The following is a 20,777-nucleotide window of genomic DNA, read 5'->3' on the forward strand; positions in this document are numbered from 1 at the left end:
AACCAATGAACAAGACAAATTGTATGTGATATGTTGTTCTCCAAATAACTTCAAATGACCGCATTGTTTTAAGATACCCTAGCATTTAAGTTTAAGTTAACTATCTAAAAATAATTGTAACTCTATGTATTTTTCAAACTGTCATACTGTCACTGCAAAAAAATACCTTCCCTAAATTTTGTCTGTTGCAACCGACATTTTAGAATTCATTTTGTCCCAGAGTATTTCATCATAATTTATATTTCTTCATGTGTTGTTTTAAATAATGGAACTAAACATAATTTTCCTCTCCTTGCAGACATTGCAATAGATTGGTCGGACCATGCACTATGGTGGCCTGCACGGAACATGTGGCTCAGTCGGACTCGCTCGACATTGGATCAGTACGGCGTTCAAGCAGATGCCCTTCTTCACTTCACCCCGATGCACAAGACCCTGCGTGTTCAACTCCCCGATCTTCGCTACCTTGACTGCCGCGTTAATTACTCTGTCGACACAATAAGTGCTGTTATCAACATTTGCAAAGACCTTGGTAAGGAAGCCTTCCATTTTAATCATCCACGTCATTGTTGATTGTGTCCCCTCATTTGAAAGCTTCATTATTTCATATTGAAATTAAATTTAAAATACTTCGCCTTTCCACATAAACCACTTTTATTACTACCTAGGTTTCGTTATGGTATAACATCATCAGGTATATACCATAATGAAACCTAGGTAGTAATAAAAGTGGTTTATGTGGAAAGGCGAAGTATTTTAAATTTAAGAAGAATTTCCACCAAGTGACGCCAGAAACTGTTTCATTCATTATTTCAGTCAAACCTTTTGATCAAAACGCACTGCAGGGCTAATTCCATGCTATGCGATATATTTTTAAAATAATGGAGGGGTACCTTGAAAACTTCTTGTGTTATTTAGAATTGAGTTCTGAGACATTTGGGTGTTGAACTTAATATATTTGTAATTAATACTAATGGCAGCATGAACAATGGTTTTTAACTTGAAGAGCTGGATAATAATGGGGGTGGAACTCCTCTTGTTCTATTAGCCCCGTAGAATGTCAGCCTATTGGCGGAATAGCAATATGCTTTAATGTTCTAACAACAAATTCTTGAGCTCACGTCTCTCTTTGGCTTATTCTCCTTTTCTCTTTTTTATCTAGATGATAAATGTTTTTCCCTTTCATTATGCGGGGTGAGGCAACATAACTTCCTTTTTTTTGAAAGCATTTTGCATTTGAAAAAAAGGAAGGTATGTTGCCGCACTCTGTATTATGATTATATTATATTTATGTAATATGGTGGTGACTTATTCTTTAAAAAAAATTAATTTATTATATGAGGTTTCGCATTCAGGGTGAGTGGTGAGTCATATACTTTTAATGTGCTGCCCAATTCAAAAAAGAAAATTTGGTCCCAAAATTCAAACAATGCTGGCTTAGATCCTTAGATGGTTTTGGATATGATATTCTTTGATCAACGACTAAATTACTCAACACATTCAATCATCTAAGCCAAAGTAAAATAATAGGAGTAAAATATCAGATACACTTTGTGATTCTCATTGGCTTTTGATAAATTTATGCCAAGTGTTGAGTTGATAGATACTTTGTAAAAGTCCATGTTATAAAATATTTTGTTTCCTATTGTTTAATTTGGTATTTGTAAACACAAGGAAAGGTGGATATGCACATTTCTCCATAAAATTTAAATTTCAAGTGTAATCTGTAATTGCTCCCTGGGTTGAAACCTTAAAAGTAACACATTAAAACTACTTTCATTAAAAACCTTTTGATATTATTTAATGTTTTTGCACATAATTGCATTAATAATTGAGTGAGTGTTGTTGTATTTTCCTGTGAAGGCATCAGACATCCAGAAGAACTGTCACTCTGCAAACCGCTCGAGCAAAACCACCTCAAATATAATTACAAGGACATGCCCAAGAAGCGTGGCATGGAGAATGGCACACCGGGAAGGAGTCCGGCACACCCTTCGCCCGACACGAACACATTCATCCCAGCGACGAGCAACAATGGGCACAAGCACGAAGGAGATGACATGGGAGGCTCCAACAACAGCCTTGATCGAAGCCCAGCATCCCCGTTCCTGTGCGCTCCAGTGTCAGGGTCACATCCTCGGACATCATCAGACAATGCGCACACGACCTCCCCAAATCACTCAAACCATGGCGGGCCAGGGAGCACCACACCTGTGAGTGCTTTGAGATAGCTTATCTCAGTGCTGTCATTCTAGCTCCATTGTTTTCCTCCCTCTTGAGGACATGTACTGTGTACATCATTGAAATTGTAATATGGCTATGTGTTTTCCTTATTTAATGGTACATACCTTATTAATATTTTTCTACCCTTCTATTGGCCTACCATATTAATAAGCTCATGATGAAGTTAAGGAAAGTAGTCCTAAATGATATTTTCCTTATATTCGTTGCTTATAACTTTGACCCTTTTATTGCCTTACCATGTAGTGAGGAGGAGGAACTGGGGAGCTTAGTTCATAATGTTATTTCCTTTTCTTCGTTGTGCAGAGCGGGACATGGAGAAGGACTCCGCATGGAGGTGATGCCAATGGATCAGTTGGCTCGCCCCTTTACGGCAGTGCAATTTCTCCACCCAGTTTGGTCCTCGATGGGACCCCGAATGGTGGCGGCAGTTTCTTTGAGTCCTCTGCCTCCTCCCTTGCGTACAGTCCCGCAACGCCAAGCCCTGAGGCAAGGGCACGTCTCCTCAGGCCCAAGACACTGGTGGAGAGGGCACGACTCAACGTTGCGTAAGTTGTGCCTTCTTATTCTCTGCTGCTGAAATGTATTCCACAGTCTCTAATAACTTACTCAGTCTAAGTTACCCTGGTTATTTGTTAAGCAAAAAAAGTCACGTTAGTGAGGGGGTATCCCTGGCCAATCACAGATGGTCACCAAAATATTTTTAATGTGAAATCATTTCCAGGCAGGCATTGCCTATTAAAGCTAATCAGAATGTTGGGCAGAGTGCCAATATTCCTAGGGAATGTGGAGGTTGGAGGTGCAGTTAACTGTCAATTATCCATGTGTCGATTATCTCTGCTATTCTTTTCCCAGCATTTCAAAAATTTAATAACAATACAAGTATAATCGTAATGATAGTTAAATGCTTTTGAAACTTTGATGTACTTTTTAAAAACTTTCCCTGAAATACCTCTGCTTCCTTAAAAGTTTTTTTTATAATTTTATGAAATCGAAAGTTGTCAATAGTGATTAATGTTTTAAAATAAACATTTTTATTTTATCCATTCTTTCCCATCTTTGTTTCCTGTTTCATTCATTAACTGTGAGAATTCCATATTCTCCTTTTTGAGGCAGAAATTTTTGAGAAATATATATAGTATAGTTTCACTTAATATGTAACAAGTTAGTCATCAACTATCTACACTGCATTATTACAATCAGTATAGCATTTGGTGGGTCGCGGTAGTCCAGGGGGTAGAGCGTTGGACTACTGACTGGAGGGACCCGGGTTTGATTCCTGGGCAAGGCACTCAGAGCACCTGCAGCTCCACCCAAGCTAAAGTGATTTTTTGGGTATCAGATCTTCCTGGGAAACCATAACCCGCACAGGGAAAAGAACTGGCCCCCCTACCCTGATGTGTGAATTTCACGTGCCATCGGGCTTAGTACTGGGTGAGCTCTACCGTCACCTACCAAACTGACATTCAGGTTGATTACTGTGTTTATGGTTTTTATGTCATATGATGAATATGAATCCGTGCATCAGTGGTCCTTAGTTAATATTCGTCTTTTGCCAGTCATTTGTTTTTTCCTAGGCTTTGTGATTAGGTTGGCTTTCTGAGGAAAAATATATTCTACTCTTTCCACTTGATCAGACGATTCTGTGCTCTTTTGAAACTATAATAATCCCACCCTTATAAAAGTGGCTGGAAAAATGGATAAATTGTGCTTTGGATTTCTAAGAAGACTGGAATTAATCACCAGGAATGAAAGAGGAGAGTTTCCATATGTGTATCCATTTGTGTCATGACCACTTGATGATCAGGATGGTGCGGTAGCTAACGTGCTGGCTGCCCACCCAGAGGGCCCAGGTTCAAATCCTTGAGGCAGCAGATAATTTTCAGTGGTATCCCAATGTCTATTTATTTATTTATTTTAAAAAATTATTCACATACAACATTTGGGCCAATTTAAAGTGCAAAATATGATAAAAACATGAAAGATGACAAAATACAATATCAGCATAACAATAAACGATGAGAACTCAGTATGGACAGGGGAAATATTTAATTTGTTGAAAGGTGGGATAAAGCTTAGGTGATGAAATTGTTGCGTGGTAAATAAAAAGGATTTTCAGCATGAGGGAGTGAATTAATAAGGGAGGAGAGACGAAATAAAGGTGAGCGCTTGGTGAGAGATATTCTAGGAATAGGCAGAGATGGAGTAGGGAGTGGGTGGATTGAGTTGGTATCCTAAAGTTGAAGAGAGAGAGCAGTTCAGGGCAATCAATAGTCGAGTTTAGGGTGTTGTGGAGGAGTTTAAAATCAGTTTTAAGTCTGTGGTTTTGGGGGTTAGAAATGGATAAAGAATACAGAACAGCATTTTCAAGACATATTGCAGAAATGTGGGACTCAGTGTTTGACTATTTTGGCTAATAAGTGAGAGATGCAATTGAGGGATTTAAGATTAGTTGGGGCTGAGGTGGACCAAATTGGGGCTTTGTGGAGAACACTTTGAGTGAGCATGCTGTCTGTCGGATGGGAGCTTAAGTCATTGAGTGAGTGGGAAAATGAGTTATGCTATGGACCCCTTGGCGTTTGTTTGTTAATAGTAGTTAATAGTGCCGATGCAGGATTTCTCTCCACCCTTCCCTGTCCATCCCTAATGTCAAAAATGACCTCAACTGTCGGTCTGCTTTAAACTACTGCTACTCATGACCACATTTTCCGCCTATTTTGGTTTTCTGTTTTTTTTCAATTATCTGTGTTACATCATGCATCATTCGTTACTCACGAATAATCAAGAGTTTGCTGTAAGTTAAAAACCATTTAGCTGCATGGGAGGAAAAATGTTAATATTGACCCTAAATATGCCCGACTACATCATCTCTGTGACTTCACCTCCCACTAGCTTGATTAAAAAAGAATCCTATGAGAAACAATAAAAATGAATGCATATTATTACTGGTTGTGACAATGCATTATGTGAGTAGTAATAAGCCATTTGAATAATTTACAGTAGAAATGGGATGAAATACCCTTTTCTCAAAGTAAGGGATTGGCCAGATCACAATATTTGATGCTGAAGAATTTAATAAGCCATTCAGAATTATTCAGTGATCATCAATTTTCACAAAGTAGAGCCTCAAGCCATTGAATTAATCTTATTTTGTTTTACTGTTTATTTTTATTGACCAAAGCAATGGCAGCATGACAAAAATATTTTGAAAAGGTTTCGAAATCTTAATTTGATCTTTCTTAAAGGATGGAGGTTAAGTTGAAAAAAAGGAACATTTGAGCAATTTGAGTATGCAATCTGCTTTTTGAACTCATCAGAAAGTAAACTTTTTAATGGAAAGATTTAATTCAAGATTCAATTTTGTTTGATGGCGGAAATGCTTTCCTCTCACTGTTCATATTTCCCCAACCAATGCCTGGGGTCAGCCATCAAGGAAATAACTACCCTTGTAATAATCTGGGCACCAGGGTGAGGCAGTTATTAATTATCATAGTGGAAGTTAATAAGATGATCAAATACAAGTCTAAACTGATGTGTTTTGAGTGCATATCTAGTATCTAATCACCCAGTTATTTGCTTCATGCAAATGTTTTCATATTTTAATGTAAATGACAAAAATCTAGAAGTCGAGGACAGAAATTGATTTTATAGTTGTTTTAATTTGTGATCAAATCTGTTCTCAATCAAAGTATTCAGTCCCATATTGTTTTCTCCCTGATGACCACATGCTCTCTGTGGTCTCGGTAGTCCAGGGATTGGACTCTAAGCGGTTGAACTACTGACCGGAGGGCCCGGGTTCGATTCCTGGGCACCTGCAGCTCCACCCAAGCTTTATGTTTTTTTGGGTACTAGATCTTCGTGGGAAACCATAATCGGCACATGGAAAGGAACTGGCCCTCCTACCATGATGTGTGAATTCCACACGCTGTTGGGCTTAGTCCTGGGTGAACTATACCATCGCCTACCTAATGTACTTTTGGGTTGATTGCCGTGTTTGTGGTTTTTTTATTGCTCCCTGATGGCCACAGTAGTAGTGTTCACTTATCAACTCGTAGGCATGGTTTTCATGAGTGAAAATCTGACTGAAAGAAAAGTTCTAATTAATTTTAATAATTATAAGATAAAAGATTGTGTTTTAATTAGTCCTCCTAAAAATTTCCCCTGCAGCTGGTTGGACTCGTCTCTGTCAATCATGGAGCAAGGCGTAAGGGAATTTGATACGCTCTGCCTTCGCTTCAAGTTCTTCTGCTTCTATGACCTCAACCCCAAGTACGATGCTGTGAGGATCAACCAGATCTACGAGCAGGCAAAGTGGCAGCTCTTGAACGAAGAAATCGATTGCACCGAAGAGGAGATGCTCATGTTTGCTGCCCTCCAGGTTTGTCACTTTTACTTGTGCCCCTCCCCCCCTCACCCCCACTTAAGTCATATATAATTTTTAATTAGCTTACATGCTTTACCTTGCTCATCATCATTTTGTCAGGCTCTTTAATGTTAACTTTATTTGAAAAATATTTGTAGTGGTTTATATGTGTTAAATAATAAATATAATATGCATATATATTCTTCTGTTCACTCTTCTGTGCATTCTGTACTTGTGTTATCACTAAAGTTAATCATATTTAATGTCATTTCATTCTATACCTCCTGTATTTATGAATAAAAAAATTTAGCATTTTTTCAAATGTTTATGGCTGTTTGTGAGGTTTTAGCCATGTTGAAAGGTAACTTCGTTATTTCTGTTTACAGATGGGCGCTCTCAGCTTTCTCTGTTAAAATGTCAAAATTGAAATGAATTTCTCTTTTCTTTCTATTATGTTGTAGTTTTCACCTTTTCTTTTATATTGTAGTTTTCACTTGTTCTGCTGAAGCTTAAAATTAGGCAGTTAATAATGCAAAACTGAATTTTTTTTTCAATAATTTGGGTGTGCAGCTCAATTATATTTAATGGTTACATTTCCTGGTTGACATAAATCACTCCTCAACTTCTTGGAGGGTGTTTTAATAAAATAAACTTCTTTACTGCATACAAAAAGGACCACGTGTGAAGTGCTTATTTTAGCCGTGCCAAATGACTGGGTGTAAGGGAAGGTGGTGACGTTGATTAGTTGGCTTTTGGGAGGCGGGAGGGAAGAGTAGTGGCCAGGACTGCTGGGGATTCGGCAAGGCGATCTCAATTGGACAATGCTGTTTCATCTCCTGGAGGGTCTATTGTGTTCCCTCGGCTTATGGGAGAGTGGTAGCAGGCACTGGTGGAGAGTATCTGAAGATTATTGTGCAGCGAACCTGTGCTTACTTAGTGCGTGTATCTGTGATAACTCTACTTCATCTGGAATATACCATATTTGCCCAAATATAAGTAGTAGATTTATGGGAGGTGACTGACAGCTTAGGTCATTTGCACCATCAGGGATGGATGGGAAAGGAGGGAGGATAGAGAGAAACCCAGTGTCTGCATTAGCGTTCTCTTTTCAAAAGACACCAAGGGGTCGCACAGTTTAACATCCCATCTGATGGATGTTATACATCTGGTGGATGTTATGAAGATGTGCTGTCTCCAGGACTCGAACTGGGGCCATCTGGGTGGGAAGCCAGTACCCTGGCCACTGCACCATCTTGATCCCCCGTAATATAAGGCAATGCTTTTTGCCAATATCATTAATGAAAATATTCAACATTCATTTTCAATTCAAGCCTCAGAAAAAGTTCTCTCAATTGTAGGGTCATTCATTGCTTCGTAAAAAGTAAAAGTTAGCATTGCAAGTATTTATATTAAAAGCTTGTATTTTTCATGTATTTTAAAAGGAGTCTCAATTTTATTTTCATTACTGTTGTTTAAATATTTCAATCCAACTCCAAAGTTCTCTTAAAAATTAGGTGTGTTAATTAAACAGACATATAATCCAGTGATGGAATAGTGTGCTCAAAGGTTTCAATTCCAGTAACATAAAAATGGAGACTTATATGGGGGTTTGGAAAGAGCAGAGCCATTATGATGCGATTGTTTGAGCCAAGAGAGCCGACCCTTAGCTTAGGAAAAAATGTAGATCTGTAATTGCCGTGATGGGAAATGAGAGTATGGCACAAAGCAATGCCATTCATTGTTTTATGTACGCAAGGCTACCCTAAGGCGTGTTTTTAAAGGAATGGGATGGTGCTGCCAAATTAAAATCAAGGTGGCAAGTGGAAGCTTCAGAGCATCGTCTTCACTTCCTAGCCTTAAACCTTCTCCTTTCGAATTCTTTTTAAAAACATTAATCCCTCAGGAGAAAGTGAGTTCGGAGGCTGGTTGAAGTATTTTCTGAAGCATGGGACTATCAATTGCAGTGATATTGAAAACAAATTGAGATATCATTTTTAGACTCCAGCATTTTTGTATAATTACAATGAAAGTATGGAAAGTTAAATGGTTAGGTAAAAAAAACGCCTTTATTCCAGTAATGACCACTATTTCTCATGTTATCCTTGTAAAATGCCATGTATTATGTATTTTAGGTAGGTCATGCATGTCTGGAATGTTTAAACACAGAGTGTTCAAAAATAACTTGTTGCCAAAATATGAAGGTTGTTTTTTTGGGGGTAGGGGGGCATGTTATATTCAGGGTTTGCTTATGTTTGGGCATATATTGTAATTCCACATCAGTGAGGCTGCTTTTTTCAACGGGGATCTCTACATTTGCTTAATGAGCAAATGGTTTACTTTAAAAACTTAACACCTACTTGATTTGTTAAAAGTTAAGGAAAATGAATCATCATGAACTTTTTGACTGATAATATTTGCACATAAACTGTCAATGTTAACTTTTTTGCATTGAAATGAGGAGAGGTACCCACACTTGATTAACTAGCAATGATTTTAGCCTAAACTTTTTGGAAGAGTTAATGCAATAGATGATTAAATAAAGGAAATTACAAAAAAAGATCCAATGCAAATTCAATAGTGAGACATGTAAAACATGATTGTGCCCTTAGAAATAAGGCCTTCATGACCCCGCAGACAGATTCCCCTCATCACTTTTGGGTAATTGGTGCTCTAATGTTTTCACCTATGTATAGCTACTATTTCAAGCACTTTGCATGATATGCATAATGTTATCCAACCTGTTACTTTGGTTCTTTGGCATAATGGTTTGAGTAAGGTACATAACCAACCTGCTACAACAGTTACTGCTTCTGAAAACTGGAAAGTGATTTAATTATCTCTTCTTAAATATCACAGGTTCAAGTGACACTGCAAGCTGGAGTTCCACAACCGATGCCCCTGGATGAATCAGGCTCCTCAGGAATAGGCGATGATGATGATGAAATTGATGCTGCACTCACAGATTTGCAGGTTACACTTGAAGGGTCCCACATTACGACTTCATTAGGAGAGCCTGGGGATATAATGCAAGTTCCAGAGCTATATGATTACCTGCGCTTTTTGAAGTAAGTACCTAGACATTTTAATATGCTCATATTCATATTAGGTACCCAAACCATGACTCATTCCCCAAAGTTCATTGAAACCTGATGTTAATGCAAATTAAATTAGCACGTGTTTAAGTAGAGATATTGTGTTTTGAATTTTGGACTTGACATTTGGCAGTCTCTTTGCAAAATCATCTTGATTCCTCCAGTTGAATTGAAATTATTGCTTTGAAGAGGCTTGTAATTAAGTTACTAGTTCATCTTTTTAATAATTGGTATTCAAATGTCCAAAAATAAAGTTGCACAGCTACTAGCTAATACTAAAAGCCTCTCAAGGGCTTGCCCAGTATATCTGTTGAGTGAAGTCCTCTCGGGTCTTCCACTGGATTAGGGTCTTCATTGATGGCATTACGAAAACCGACTCTGTCATTGTCTTCAGGACTTCTGAATGCCGTTTCATCAATTTTGTCTGATGTACGAGGGCGATTCAAAAAGTAAGGTCTCCTATTTTTTGTCTTGAAAAAAAAATTTGTTCTCAACTTTGCGTGCATTGTTGGAAAGGTTGAGCATTTAACTATTTTTCTACATTGACGATCAATCACTTTTTCCATCCTTGCAAGCAGCTTTTTAATACCGGCGTCGTACCTTTCTCCTGCCGCGTTGTGAAGCCAACTGACGACGACGAAGTAGAAAAATAGCCAAATGCTCAGCCTTTCCCACGATGTACACCAAGTTGAGAATAAATTTGATTTTTCATGAAAAAAAACAGGAGACCTTACTTTTGAAATCGCCCTCGTATATGTTTGTCTTGGGATAAGTTGTCCTCTTATTGGTGGGTAGACCAACATCAACCTTGGCATCTCCTGATTGGTGGAGTATTTTGCCTGATTTCTGCTATGCATTTCAGAATAAGTCTCCAGTTGTTGCATAATCGAAAACTTGATTCCCTGTTGTAATTCTTTTGGAGGCAGACCTCAACAGCCTCTTTGTCCAACAGATTCTAAAAGCCTCATGAACAGCGTGGTATTTTGGCCTCGTCCCATTGGATGACGTGATCTCGGCTAATGCTGTATTCAGCGATTGCTGATTTTTTTAACTGTCCCAATCTTAGGCACCTTTTAAGTTCTTTCATTCAGGTTTCAATCGTGTGGCCCATTTCACTGATGTCAAGTCTTGAGGCCAATTGATCCTTCATGTTGGCCAGCTGGTGCCTAATTTTGGCTGTTGGTAGATGAATCGTGACAATGTTGAATCTTCATAGTGCTCGAGAGATTTTTCCGAATCAAGTAGAGAGGAATGGCAGGCAGGCAGTGGCGACAGATTTTTCGTCCATCTCTTTTATTCACCTTCCATGTTCGTCCAAGGACCTTTTTAGGGCCTGGGAGATCTACTGCTCAGTGTATCTGTTCTGGAGAAACGTCTTCCTTGGGTGTTTAATTTTGCCTGGCAAGCTCTCCTTGTTGGCTATAGATTTGGCCCTGTGTATCAATGATGACAGGATGGTGGTGGATGCTACCATTGAATTAGATATCGTTGTGGGTGGGTTTGCAATAAATGCAATGCCTCAGCCTTTCATCTCTTTTAAAATAAACATCTGAAGAAGACAAAAGGAGATAGAAGCAGATGCTTTAAGATTGGTGTTAATATGGGACTAAAATTTATTATGGAATACATGTGTGTATCTAAAATTTGAGAATCGTCTTTTAGTTTTGAACTTTAAAAAAATCATAGAGATCATATGCAAAACTCTGAAGGGGCATGAATTTTCTCATATTATGGTAATTCTTCAGAAGTAATTAAATTTTTGAATTCTATGGTCTCGGGCTGAACTTTGTGGAGGTTCATGTTCGTTTAAATGAAAATACTTTATAACTTCCACACAATTTTTATTTGTACTACCGGTTTCAACGCTTCAGGTACCTGATGATGATGCCGAAGCGTTGAAACCAGTAGTACGAATAAAAATTGTGTGGAAGTTACAAAGTATTTTCATTCAAACGAATTAAATTTTTATTTGCTGTTTTAATTATGGATTGCTGCTTACCTGCCCATCCTCCAGATATTTTGGAACTGAAATCAAGAATGGAAGCTACTTTTAATTTAAAATGCTACTTTAAAGAAGTTTGAATTTGATCTATCAATCACCTTAAATACTCATTTGTCCATGGAACATCATTGAATGTGTTAGGATAATGTATCTCACCCACCTCCTCATTCTACGGCTCAACTAAAAGTTTTCTTTGTGCAAGTTTATTCTTGAAATTATACTTCTGCTCTTCTTTTAATTTCAACTTAATACTTCTGTACAATTTGAGTTTAAAAAGTGCTGTTGTTCTTTATTGCTTTCTCTTTTCTTTGTGAGCTGCGGCAATGGCAGCACAGCAAATCTTTTTGAGTGATGCCCTCCTAATTTTTTAAGCGAATGCCTTTATTTTAAACTGAGTGGCTGTGCAACCAAATATCGTGAAACTTGAGTTTTAAACAAAAACAGTGAGGGGCACCCATAAATAAATGCATTTGACATGAAGCATGTTTGTAATTATTCAATTTTCTGAACAACAGCTGGGTATGCAAACACCTCTTATTATGGAAGTGTTTGAAATAATTTGTTTTTGAATTAAACTCCTCTATTGGTCATCAGTATAATAATCTCTTCATCTCTCAGTGTGCTTAAGCTTTAGTGTGTATAGTATTCCACTGGAAATAATCATGAATTTTATCATTTTAGGCCCAAGAGATTCACACTCAAGGCTTTCAAGAGGTTCTGGTTTACTTGTCGTGATCTTCACCTGAATCTGTATAAGACAAAGGAGGATGCGATGAAGGGTGCCTCCGCTGCTCATACCATTAATCTCAGGGGTTGTGAAGTCACACCGGAAGTGAACCTGGCCAGTCGGAAGTTTGGAATCAAGTTAGAAGTACCAAGCTCAGAAGGAATGTCAGAAATGTGGATCAGATGTGATTCAGTACGTAGCTTTGGAGTGGTATTGCCAAAACATATTGATTGATATTAGTAAATTTAGAAGAAAATTTTTTCTGTTGTTTGAATGATTATAATTACCAATCAATCATGTTTATAAAACTTTGTAATTATTCTTTAGTCCTGGAAGAGGTGTTTACTAATGATCTATTTAAATATTTAAATCATATTGAATGTTGAGGTGCAAGAATTCATATTTTATTGCCATTAGCTCCTACTTCAAACTCGGTCATTAATCTTATGTTTCTGCGCTCTCTCTCTCTGTCACTCTTAAAGGAGGATCAGTATGCCAAGTGGATGGCTGCCTGTCGATTAGGAGCCAAAGGGCGTTCCCTGGCAGACAGTTCGTACGAAGCCGAAGTGAAATCAATCATGGCATTCTTGCAAATGCAGCGCCCGGCACCCACTCCTGCCATTAGTCCTAGCTCTCTCGACATCAACCCAGAGGATTACATTGCTCCAAGGTTCCTCAGAAAGCTTAAGGGAAAGGTAAGAGGAACTTGAGAGTATTCGAGAATGCTATTCAGTGTTGAAGTTTTCAGAGAATGCTATTAACTCTTTGATAGCCATAAATAGATAATAAATTGGTTTAATATTGAGCTTAGTAACCAGTATATTCTTCCATATAAACTTTTTTAGAAGTAATTTTTCTTAAGAATCATATGTATTATATGTTTGAGTACATAATTATACAGGCATTGGTGAGGAAAACTTGAATTTTTTCATTAAAAACATTTTTCCAACTTACCCAGTAAAATAATGCTTTCAATTGGGAAACTAACATTTCCCTTTTGGTATAATTATCTGCTTGGCTTATTTTTCATTAATACCTTAGTTATAATCATCTAAATATGCAAATTTTTTCCAGAATGGTAGTTTTTATGTATCTCTTGGCATATTACACCCTTATTTATATAATCTACTCTTGTTTTAGCTGAAATGTTGATATTTTTCTTACAGAATTGTAGAGGATGCTGTCCTGCAGATAAAGAATTGGTAACTAATATTTCTCCTGCTGTTTTTCTTTCCCTTAGAACAGCACTAGATATCAGCGATGTCTGCACCAATTTTTCCTGCATTATTACCACTCTATTTGATGTTTTGCATGCAGGAATATTCTGCAAATGTGCCCCGAGTTTTCTATGTTCAATGTGTGTATCCATAGTATTCTGTGTGCTCTATCGTAGTTTAGGACAAGAGCATACGTTAGATGGGCATGGTGTCTTTCCTGTCTTATTCTGTGCATATTGTACAAATGCCTACCTGTTTTTCCACCAAGGAAATATTATTTATTTTTAGAACTTTTGAATGAGAATTACAAAGAATTAATATCCTAAATTTTTTTTGAAACTTTGTTACTTACTGTTCTATAAAAATAAATTATCACAAATAGTCATATCCAAGCTCCCTGATTTTGCTGGAGGTCTGCCCAATAAATACGTCAACTGATATCATAAAATCTTTATTTAGCAAAATTTAGTCTACATCAATTTTGTCCCCTTCAAAGTACTCTCCATTCGTTGCTATGCACTTATTTCATCTTCTTTTCCACTGTTTAAAAAGTACCCTTGGAAGTTCTTGGCAGTTAGGCTTTTTAGTTTTCTCGTCGTTTCTTGCTTTAGTGTGTCCAGATCTTGCCAGTGATGTCCCCTCATCGCATTTTTGAATTTTGGGAATAGGAAAACATCACAGAGGGTGAGATCTGACGAATAAGGAGGATGATCAAGGATGGTGATTGAATTTTTAGCCAGAAACTGGCGAACAATCAATGCTGAATGTGCAGGTGCATTGTCATGGTGAAGGATCCATCCAACATCTTAGGTTAAATTAGTGTGCACTGTTGATTTTCCTAAATTCAGTTCATCAGCTATCATCTGGACAGTTTTTCGACGATCGGTTAGGACAAGGGACCGCACACGATCAATGTTGTCGTCAAAACACGTGGTTGAAAGTCGTCCTGGCCTTGCATCATCTGTGGCGTCTTGTCGGTCATCTTTAAAACTCTTAATCCACTTGAAAACGGATGTTTTCTTCAGAGAATTATCACCATAAACAGCTCTGAACATTTCAGTAATATCTTGATAAATTTTACAGTCTTTCACCAAAAAACCTGATATTGATTGGTTGCTCTGTAATTTCGTCAATTTCCATTTTCAAATAACAGTAAAAGGCAACAGAAACTGACATAACTGGCACCATACGCACAGCTCAACGACCCGCCAAGCAAACACGACTTGTTGGGTCTCAGGCAACTAGCGCCGCTAGTGGGAGGGGCTATAGTCCACGTCACGGCCGCCAGATTGCAACCATTTGCGTATTTATTTGGCAGACCACGTTTATTACATGCTATGTGAGGTATTTCATTAGGAGCACACCTTGGTACCAAGCTTGTGAGCTGGAGATTTAGGAGAGGTGACCGACAGCTAAGGTCGTTGGTGCCATTAGGGATGGTTGGGAAGAGAGGGAGGGTAGAGAGAAACCCAGCATCAGCATTAGCCTACTCTTATTAAAAGACGCCTTGGTGTCCACAGTTTAACATCCCATCTGACAAACAGCATACACACTCAAAGTGCTCTCTGCAAAGCATCTCAAGAAGGGATCAGGATACTGATGAAAAAGATCTGCCATCTCCAAGATTCAAGCCCTGGCTCTCTGGGTGGGAAGCCAGTACGCTGGACATTTCACCATCCTGATCCCATTGAAAATGTTCCCTGGCCATCTTCATAGTGATGTGTGACCCTTAGGGGATTATTCACATTTTAAATGTTCAGTCAGAGCTCTATATATCAAACTCTAGGATTCAAGATGAAAAAAATGTTTGATGAAGGGGTGGTGTTGTGTAGCATTTGATTATATCTAATAAATAAATTGTGACCAGACGTACAAATGAAAATTCATTAGGAATATTGTATTAATATTCTTTCACTCAGAGCAGTGAGAAAAATATAATTCTATTAAGTTGTGATAAAAAATTTAAATTTTACATAAATGGAGCTGCAGACAACAATGTTAGATGTAACTTGCAATATAGCCATTCTTTTTTTTGCGCTAAAACATTGATTCCCTTCCAAAATATTTTTTTACTCTTACAAATGTTTTTGAATGCCAATAATTTCCTCTGATATAAAGGCTGACAATTAAGTGTACTAGATATTTCTTGTGATTCCTACCATATTTGAGTGTACTTTTAGATTAGTGTTTATTCCTGCCCATTTTTCCTTTTTGTGTTATGTTGCATGTTTCTAAGAAAGTGTGTTATTGCATGGTGTAAATATTTACACACATCAAAGAAGCTCCGGGAATGAATTGATTTTAATTGATAGTTAATACACTGGGACATTGTAATCCAGTGAATAGAGCCTTAGATTAGTGAATGAAGGGCCCAAGTTGGATTTCCGAGCAGTTTTCATTTTTTTGGCACCAGATCTTCCTGGGAAACCATGGACGGCATAGGGAAAGTAACTGGACCCCCTTATTACCCTGTTAAGGTGTGAATTTCACATGCCATTGGGCTGACTACTAGGTGAGCTCTAACCTCACCTATGAAACTAACCTTCGGGTTGATTACTATGGTTTTTTTGATGAAATATAATAGTTTAGTTATTAATTCTCAGTTAGTCAAATCTTCTGAATAATTACAAATAAGAAATCGTTGTTATTGTTGTAATGGTGCATGTGAAACAATAGTCAAATTTGATAATCACATTCTCATTCCAATTATTGTCTGTTCATATAATTAAAAACTCAGGTTATATACTTTTTGTGACTTAAATTACTGACTGGGTTAGGGGTGGGTGGTTGACTCCCTGATGATATGCCAAGAGTGGCATATTAGTGAAAATCTTGGAGGCAAAAAAAATTACTATGCGGGCTACCAGTGATGTATGGAATGAAAACATGGAGGAAAACAGTCTTTTTTTTATCTTTAATGTTGTGATAACTATTATTGAGTGTTAATGAAACATTGAAACGTTGCTCTCTGAAGTTCTCCAATTAGCATTTATTTTTGTGACAATATTAGTCCAGCAAAATTCCCCAACATTTTCTAGGGTCCTTTCAATTGTGGAAGTAATGAAACACTCAAAATTGATTCTTTGTTCTCATCCACAGCTGATACAGAGGATCCTTGAAGCCCACGGCAACGTTAAGTCACTTGCACTGACAGAAGCAAAGATGAACTTCATCAGGGCATGGCAATCTCTTCCTGACTATGGTGTCTCTCTCTTTGTTGTGAAGTTCATGGGTCACAGGAAAGAAGAGCTCTTGGGTGTTGCCTTCAATAGGCTCATGCGCATGGATATTGCAACTGGTGACCACTTGAAGACATGGAGGTTCAACACTATGAAGGTGGGTGACTGGCTATTTGCATTAGCTGCAAATAAAAGTAGAGGTCTCTTTGAAACCTTGTTCCGGAGGTGCCTTTGACATTAGTTTCCCATCTGGTATTTTTTTTCAATTTGTATTGTGGTCACACATATATTTAGTAATTTTTTTATTTAACCGGAATAACCCTTTTACCCAAAGAAAGACAAAAAACGTATATTGGTTCCCCAATCATAAAAAAACATTTACAAATGGGTACAAATTACCTAAAGTTGCATACTCGTTATTGAGAGTTAAAATATTAAAAGTTAAAGAAGAATTTTGATTTGCAAGATAGACATGAAAGACATTTTCAAATGGTATACAGGTATGCCTAGTTAGGTAGGCAAACATAGAAAATATCAATATTAAATAATATTCCAAATTTAAAAATGGAACAGAATATTAGAAATATAGTATTTGTTATGGGCCAGATGATGGTACAAAATGATAAATGTTAGTATTAGTTATTAACTAGATCTTGTCGCATTGATTGAGAAAATGTTCCCAATGGACAATCAAGGAACAAATTATTGACATATACCACCTGATGATAATTAGCATTCTAAAATTCTTCAGATATTTTTGATAACATTTTTTTAAGGGATCCTGGTGTGATAGGAAGTAGGTCAATATAATCGCAAGTGTTGGCATCTCTCATAATCTGGCTTATAGGCGAGTAGTAAGTGTAGTTTTGTGCATGATATCAAATTTTAAAGAGTGCTTCATACCTTGGGTTATGTGAAGGTACTTGGAAATATGTTGACTTTAAGAGTTCTAAGGAATAAATCTTGTTATGCAGTAATTTATAAAGAAAAGTTATGTGATTAATTCTTCTATGTTTATGCAAGGAGGGAAGATTTTGTAGAGGTAACATTTATTATTTTAACATTCCTCCTCAAATTGGGATTGATGTAATAGATTGTATGAGGAATAAAGAGCTGAATCCATTTTCACACTTATTTAATATAACCGGTTTCTTTATCGCAATACTCAACATTATCATCAGTTGTAACCTGTACTGGATAGATCTCTCTTTATGTTGGTTGTGGGGTAAGAAAGGGGGGGGGGCATGAGGAAGGGTTGTTCAGGAGGATTAAATAAATGCGGGATGGGGTAGATGGTGGCACACAAATTTACGAGTGAGAAGAAAGGAAAAGTTGGATACCTATGACATGTGGTACATAACATCAGCCTGTGCATTGCAAGTGACTTCCTATTCCCACCTCACTCCCCCAGTTTGAAATTCCCCACTTAAAGAAATGAGAACACTGCGGCCACCTCCACACTCCCCAAATGCATGCATTCCTCCAATCATCTCCAGAACAATTGCCATCCTCGCCCTCCCTTCTTACCCTGCAACATACATAAATTAAGGGGATCTGCCTTGTACACAATACACCCAATGATAATGTTAAAACTGGTTGTATAAAATTAAAAAAAAGTTTTAGAAATGGATCATCATCATCATTATTTCAGTCCTAGGATTGGTTTACTGCAGCCCTCAATTATACTCTATTTAATGTCAATTCCCTCAATCCTTGATATATTCTCCGTTTTACGTCCTTCTCAAATTGTCCTTTATACATGTCACTTGGTCTTCCTCATAGAATCTTCCCTTCTAATTTTCCTTCTATTATATTCCTAATTAATCCATTTTGCCTCAATGTGTGTCCGATCCATCTAGTTCTTATTTGCAGTAAAGTTCTCCAAGTGGTCTTATAGTCTTCTGCTCTTCTACATATTTCCTCGTTCGTTACTTTGTCTGTTCATGTAATCTTCATCCTTCTCCTCCAGCACCATGTTTCGAAGGCTTCCATTCTTCGTTGATCCACTTTTCCAATGTTCCAAGTCTTGGAACCATAGAGCGCCATGCTCCACACGAAAGTCTTGACGAATTGCACCCTTGTTTCCAGCCTTAGGTCCTTTGAACCTAGTAATTGCCTCTTAAGATATTTATCATACTATTAATTATTTTTTATAAAGTTTAATTTGATTCAAAAAATATAAATTGAGAGCCACTTCTAATCAATCTAGAAATAGATTTTCTAATATTGTATTAATAGTTTGAAAAGATTTAATAAAATTATGAAGATAAAAACAATTGTCACAAATGTCGTGGATCTCCGTAATCAAGCTGCAACCTACGACTTTGGTGTAACTTTGTTTTTCTTTTCTTCTCTATTTGCAGGCATGGAATGTCAATTGGGAGGTTAAGCACATGATGGTCCAGTTTGAGGAAGGAAATATCATCTTTAGCTGTCTGTCTGCTGATTGCAAAGTCATTCATGAGTTTATTGGCGGATATATATTCCTTTCGATGCGCTCCAAGGAAGCAAACCAATCTCTCAATTTGGAGATGTTCCACAAACTGACGGGAGGCTGGGCTTAAGCCTAGTTGAGTTGCGTGTGTTTCATCCTGAGCAGTGTATTGTTACTAAAGCCCAGTAGGCTGCATGGAATGTATTTTTAGAAGGATGTGTATATGTTAATTGCCATTTATTTTGCATGTTGGTTGATGGATGTTGACGAGATGCAGCAATACTCATGGATGAGTATTTAATCATGTATAGCTGTGGTTTTTTTCTGAAGAATAGAATGCTTAACTAATTAGTTGCAGAGATGGTCTTCAGAAGGAGTAAGCACAAATACATCTTTGTGTTGTAATGCACAGTTTCAAAGTGCCTTAGATAAATCAATAATGTAAAGCCTTGAACTATTTCCATTTGCACAAAATTCCAAAGTAACCTGATTAATCCATTTTAATGTTTATTAAAAGCTTTTCATATACTTTATAAAATGTTGACCATATTTTTCACAATCAAACATTTATTACAAACATTAAACTATACCATTGTAACAAATATATATAAATATTATGTGCTATTGCAGTTTTATTGTTATAGTTATAGACAAACATATGATGAATTTTAAAAGGAAATGTTATTTCTACCATATGCTCTTGCAGTTTTAGCTCTATATATTTTTTATTCGAAATATTAAACTGTGAATGCTGTAATGCCAGTTTTGTACTGATGCCATTACTGTGTGACAAACACGTGTACAAGAATACATATTTATACAATTGTGTATATGCATAATGCCTTAAAAGGGTGCCATTTGTGGCCTATAAAGCAACCACTGTACCACCAAATACTTTATACATCATCAATATTTTGTATTTTATAAATTTGGAAATTATGTGTTGTATATAATTTGAATGACATGTGATTCAAGGAGACAAATTCTAAATCAATATTGGTACACTTTTGTGTTTATAGCATTTAAATGCTACTTCCTGTAGCATTGTACATATTATCAGAGCTGGTTTTTAGGTTTCTTCTTGTCTCCTGATAACACACTAAAGCACATTTGGTTCGTGTAAGAAGTGGCAAATTGACTTTGTAAATATATTTCTCATGGAATTTTAACTGAAGTCTTCCACCCTTGGCATCCTATAATTTTTTATAAAATGCTTTGCTGTGAATACAGTATTTCATTTGAATTGTTCGCTTGTTGTTTTTACAATACCAATGGTTTTTAACTATTAAACATACTCTCTACCAGTCAGTCTTTCTTCTAAAACCCAGATAGTGCAACCATACATCATCGTCATCATGAAGAACTCACAAATACAAATTGAGCCTTTTTTTAGCTGTATTAAGTTTAAATTTTGATTGGCTCAAAAAAAATAGATTTATAAAAGTTAACTGTTGGTGTAGAATCAAAAAATGACCGTTTTTTACTTTGAAAGCCACCTGATTTTAATTAGTACCATAAACAA

At 37.0% G+C, this 20,777-nt stretch overlaps 1 protein-coding gene across 2 annotated transcripts in view; it reads left to right on the top strand.

The window, feature by feature from the left end:
* The window catches only part of LOC139695776 (unc-112-related protein-like), a 141,092-nt gene extending 120,594 nt beyond the window's left edge, over positions 1 to 20,498 (top strand). Inside the window, exons 3-12 of one of the 2 annotated variants that reach the window (XM_071594560.1) lie at positions 299 to 532; positions 1,864 to 2,213; positions 2,548 to 2,789; positions 6,409 to 6,619; positions 9,461 to 9,669; positions 12,380 to 12,617; positions 12,908 to 13,120; positions 13,592 to 13,627; positions 16,742 to 16,978; positions 19,185 to 20,498. In XM_071594560.1, coding sequence (XP_071450661.1) covers positions 299 to 532; positions 1,864 to 2,213; positions 2,548 to 2,789; positions 6,409 to 6,619; positions 9,461 to 9,669; positions 12,380 to 12,617; positions 12,908 to 13,120; positions 13,592 to 13,627; positions 16,742 to 16,978; positions 19,185 to 19,385 — 2,171 coding nt within the window. In that variant the 3' untranslated portion in view covers positions 19,386 to 20,498. The remainder of the gene's footprint in view (positions 1 to 298; positions 533 to 1,863; positions 2,214 to 2,547; positions 2,790 to 6,408; positions 6,620 to 9,460; positions 9,670 to 12,379; positions 12,618 to 12,907; positions 13,121 to 13,591; positions 13,628 to 16,741; positions 16,979 to 19,184) is intronic. The other variant, XM_071594561.1, reaches the window with a different exon arrangement.
* Positions 20,499 to 20,777: the final 279 nt, after the last annotated feature.

This window comes from Hetaerina americana, unplaced genomic scaffold, assembly GCF_022747635.1.
Source record: "Hetaerina americana unplaced genomic scaffold, ioHetAmer1.1.p SCAF_63, whole genome shotgun sequence".
Classification (NCBI taxonomy): domain Eukaryota; kingdom Metazoa; phylum Arthropoda; class Insecta; order Odonata; family Calopterygidae; genus Hetaerina; species Hetaerina americana.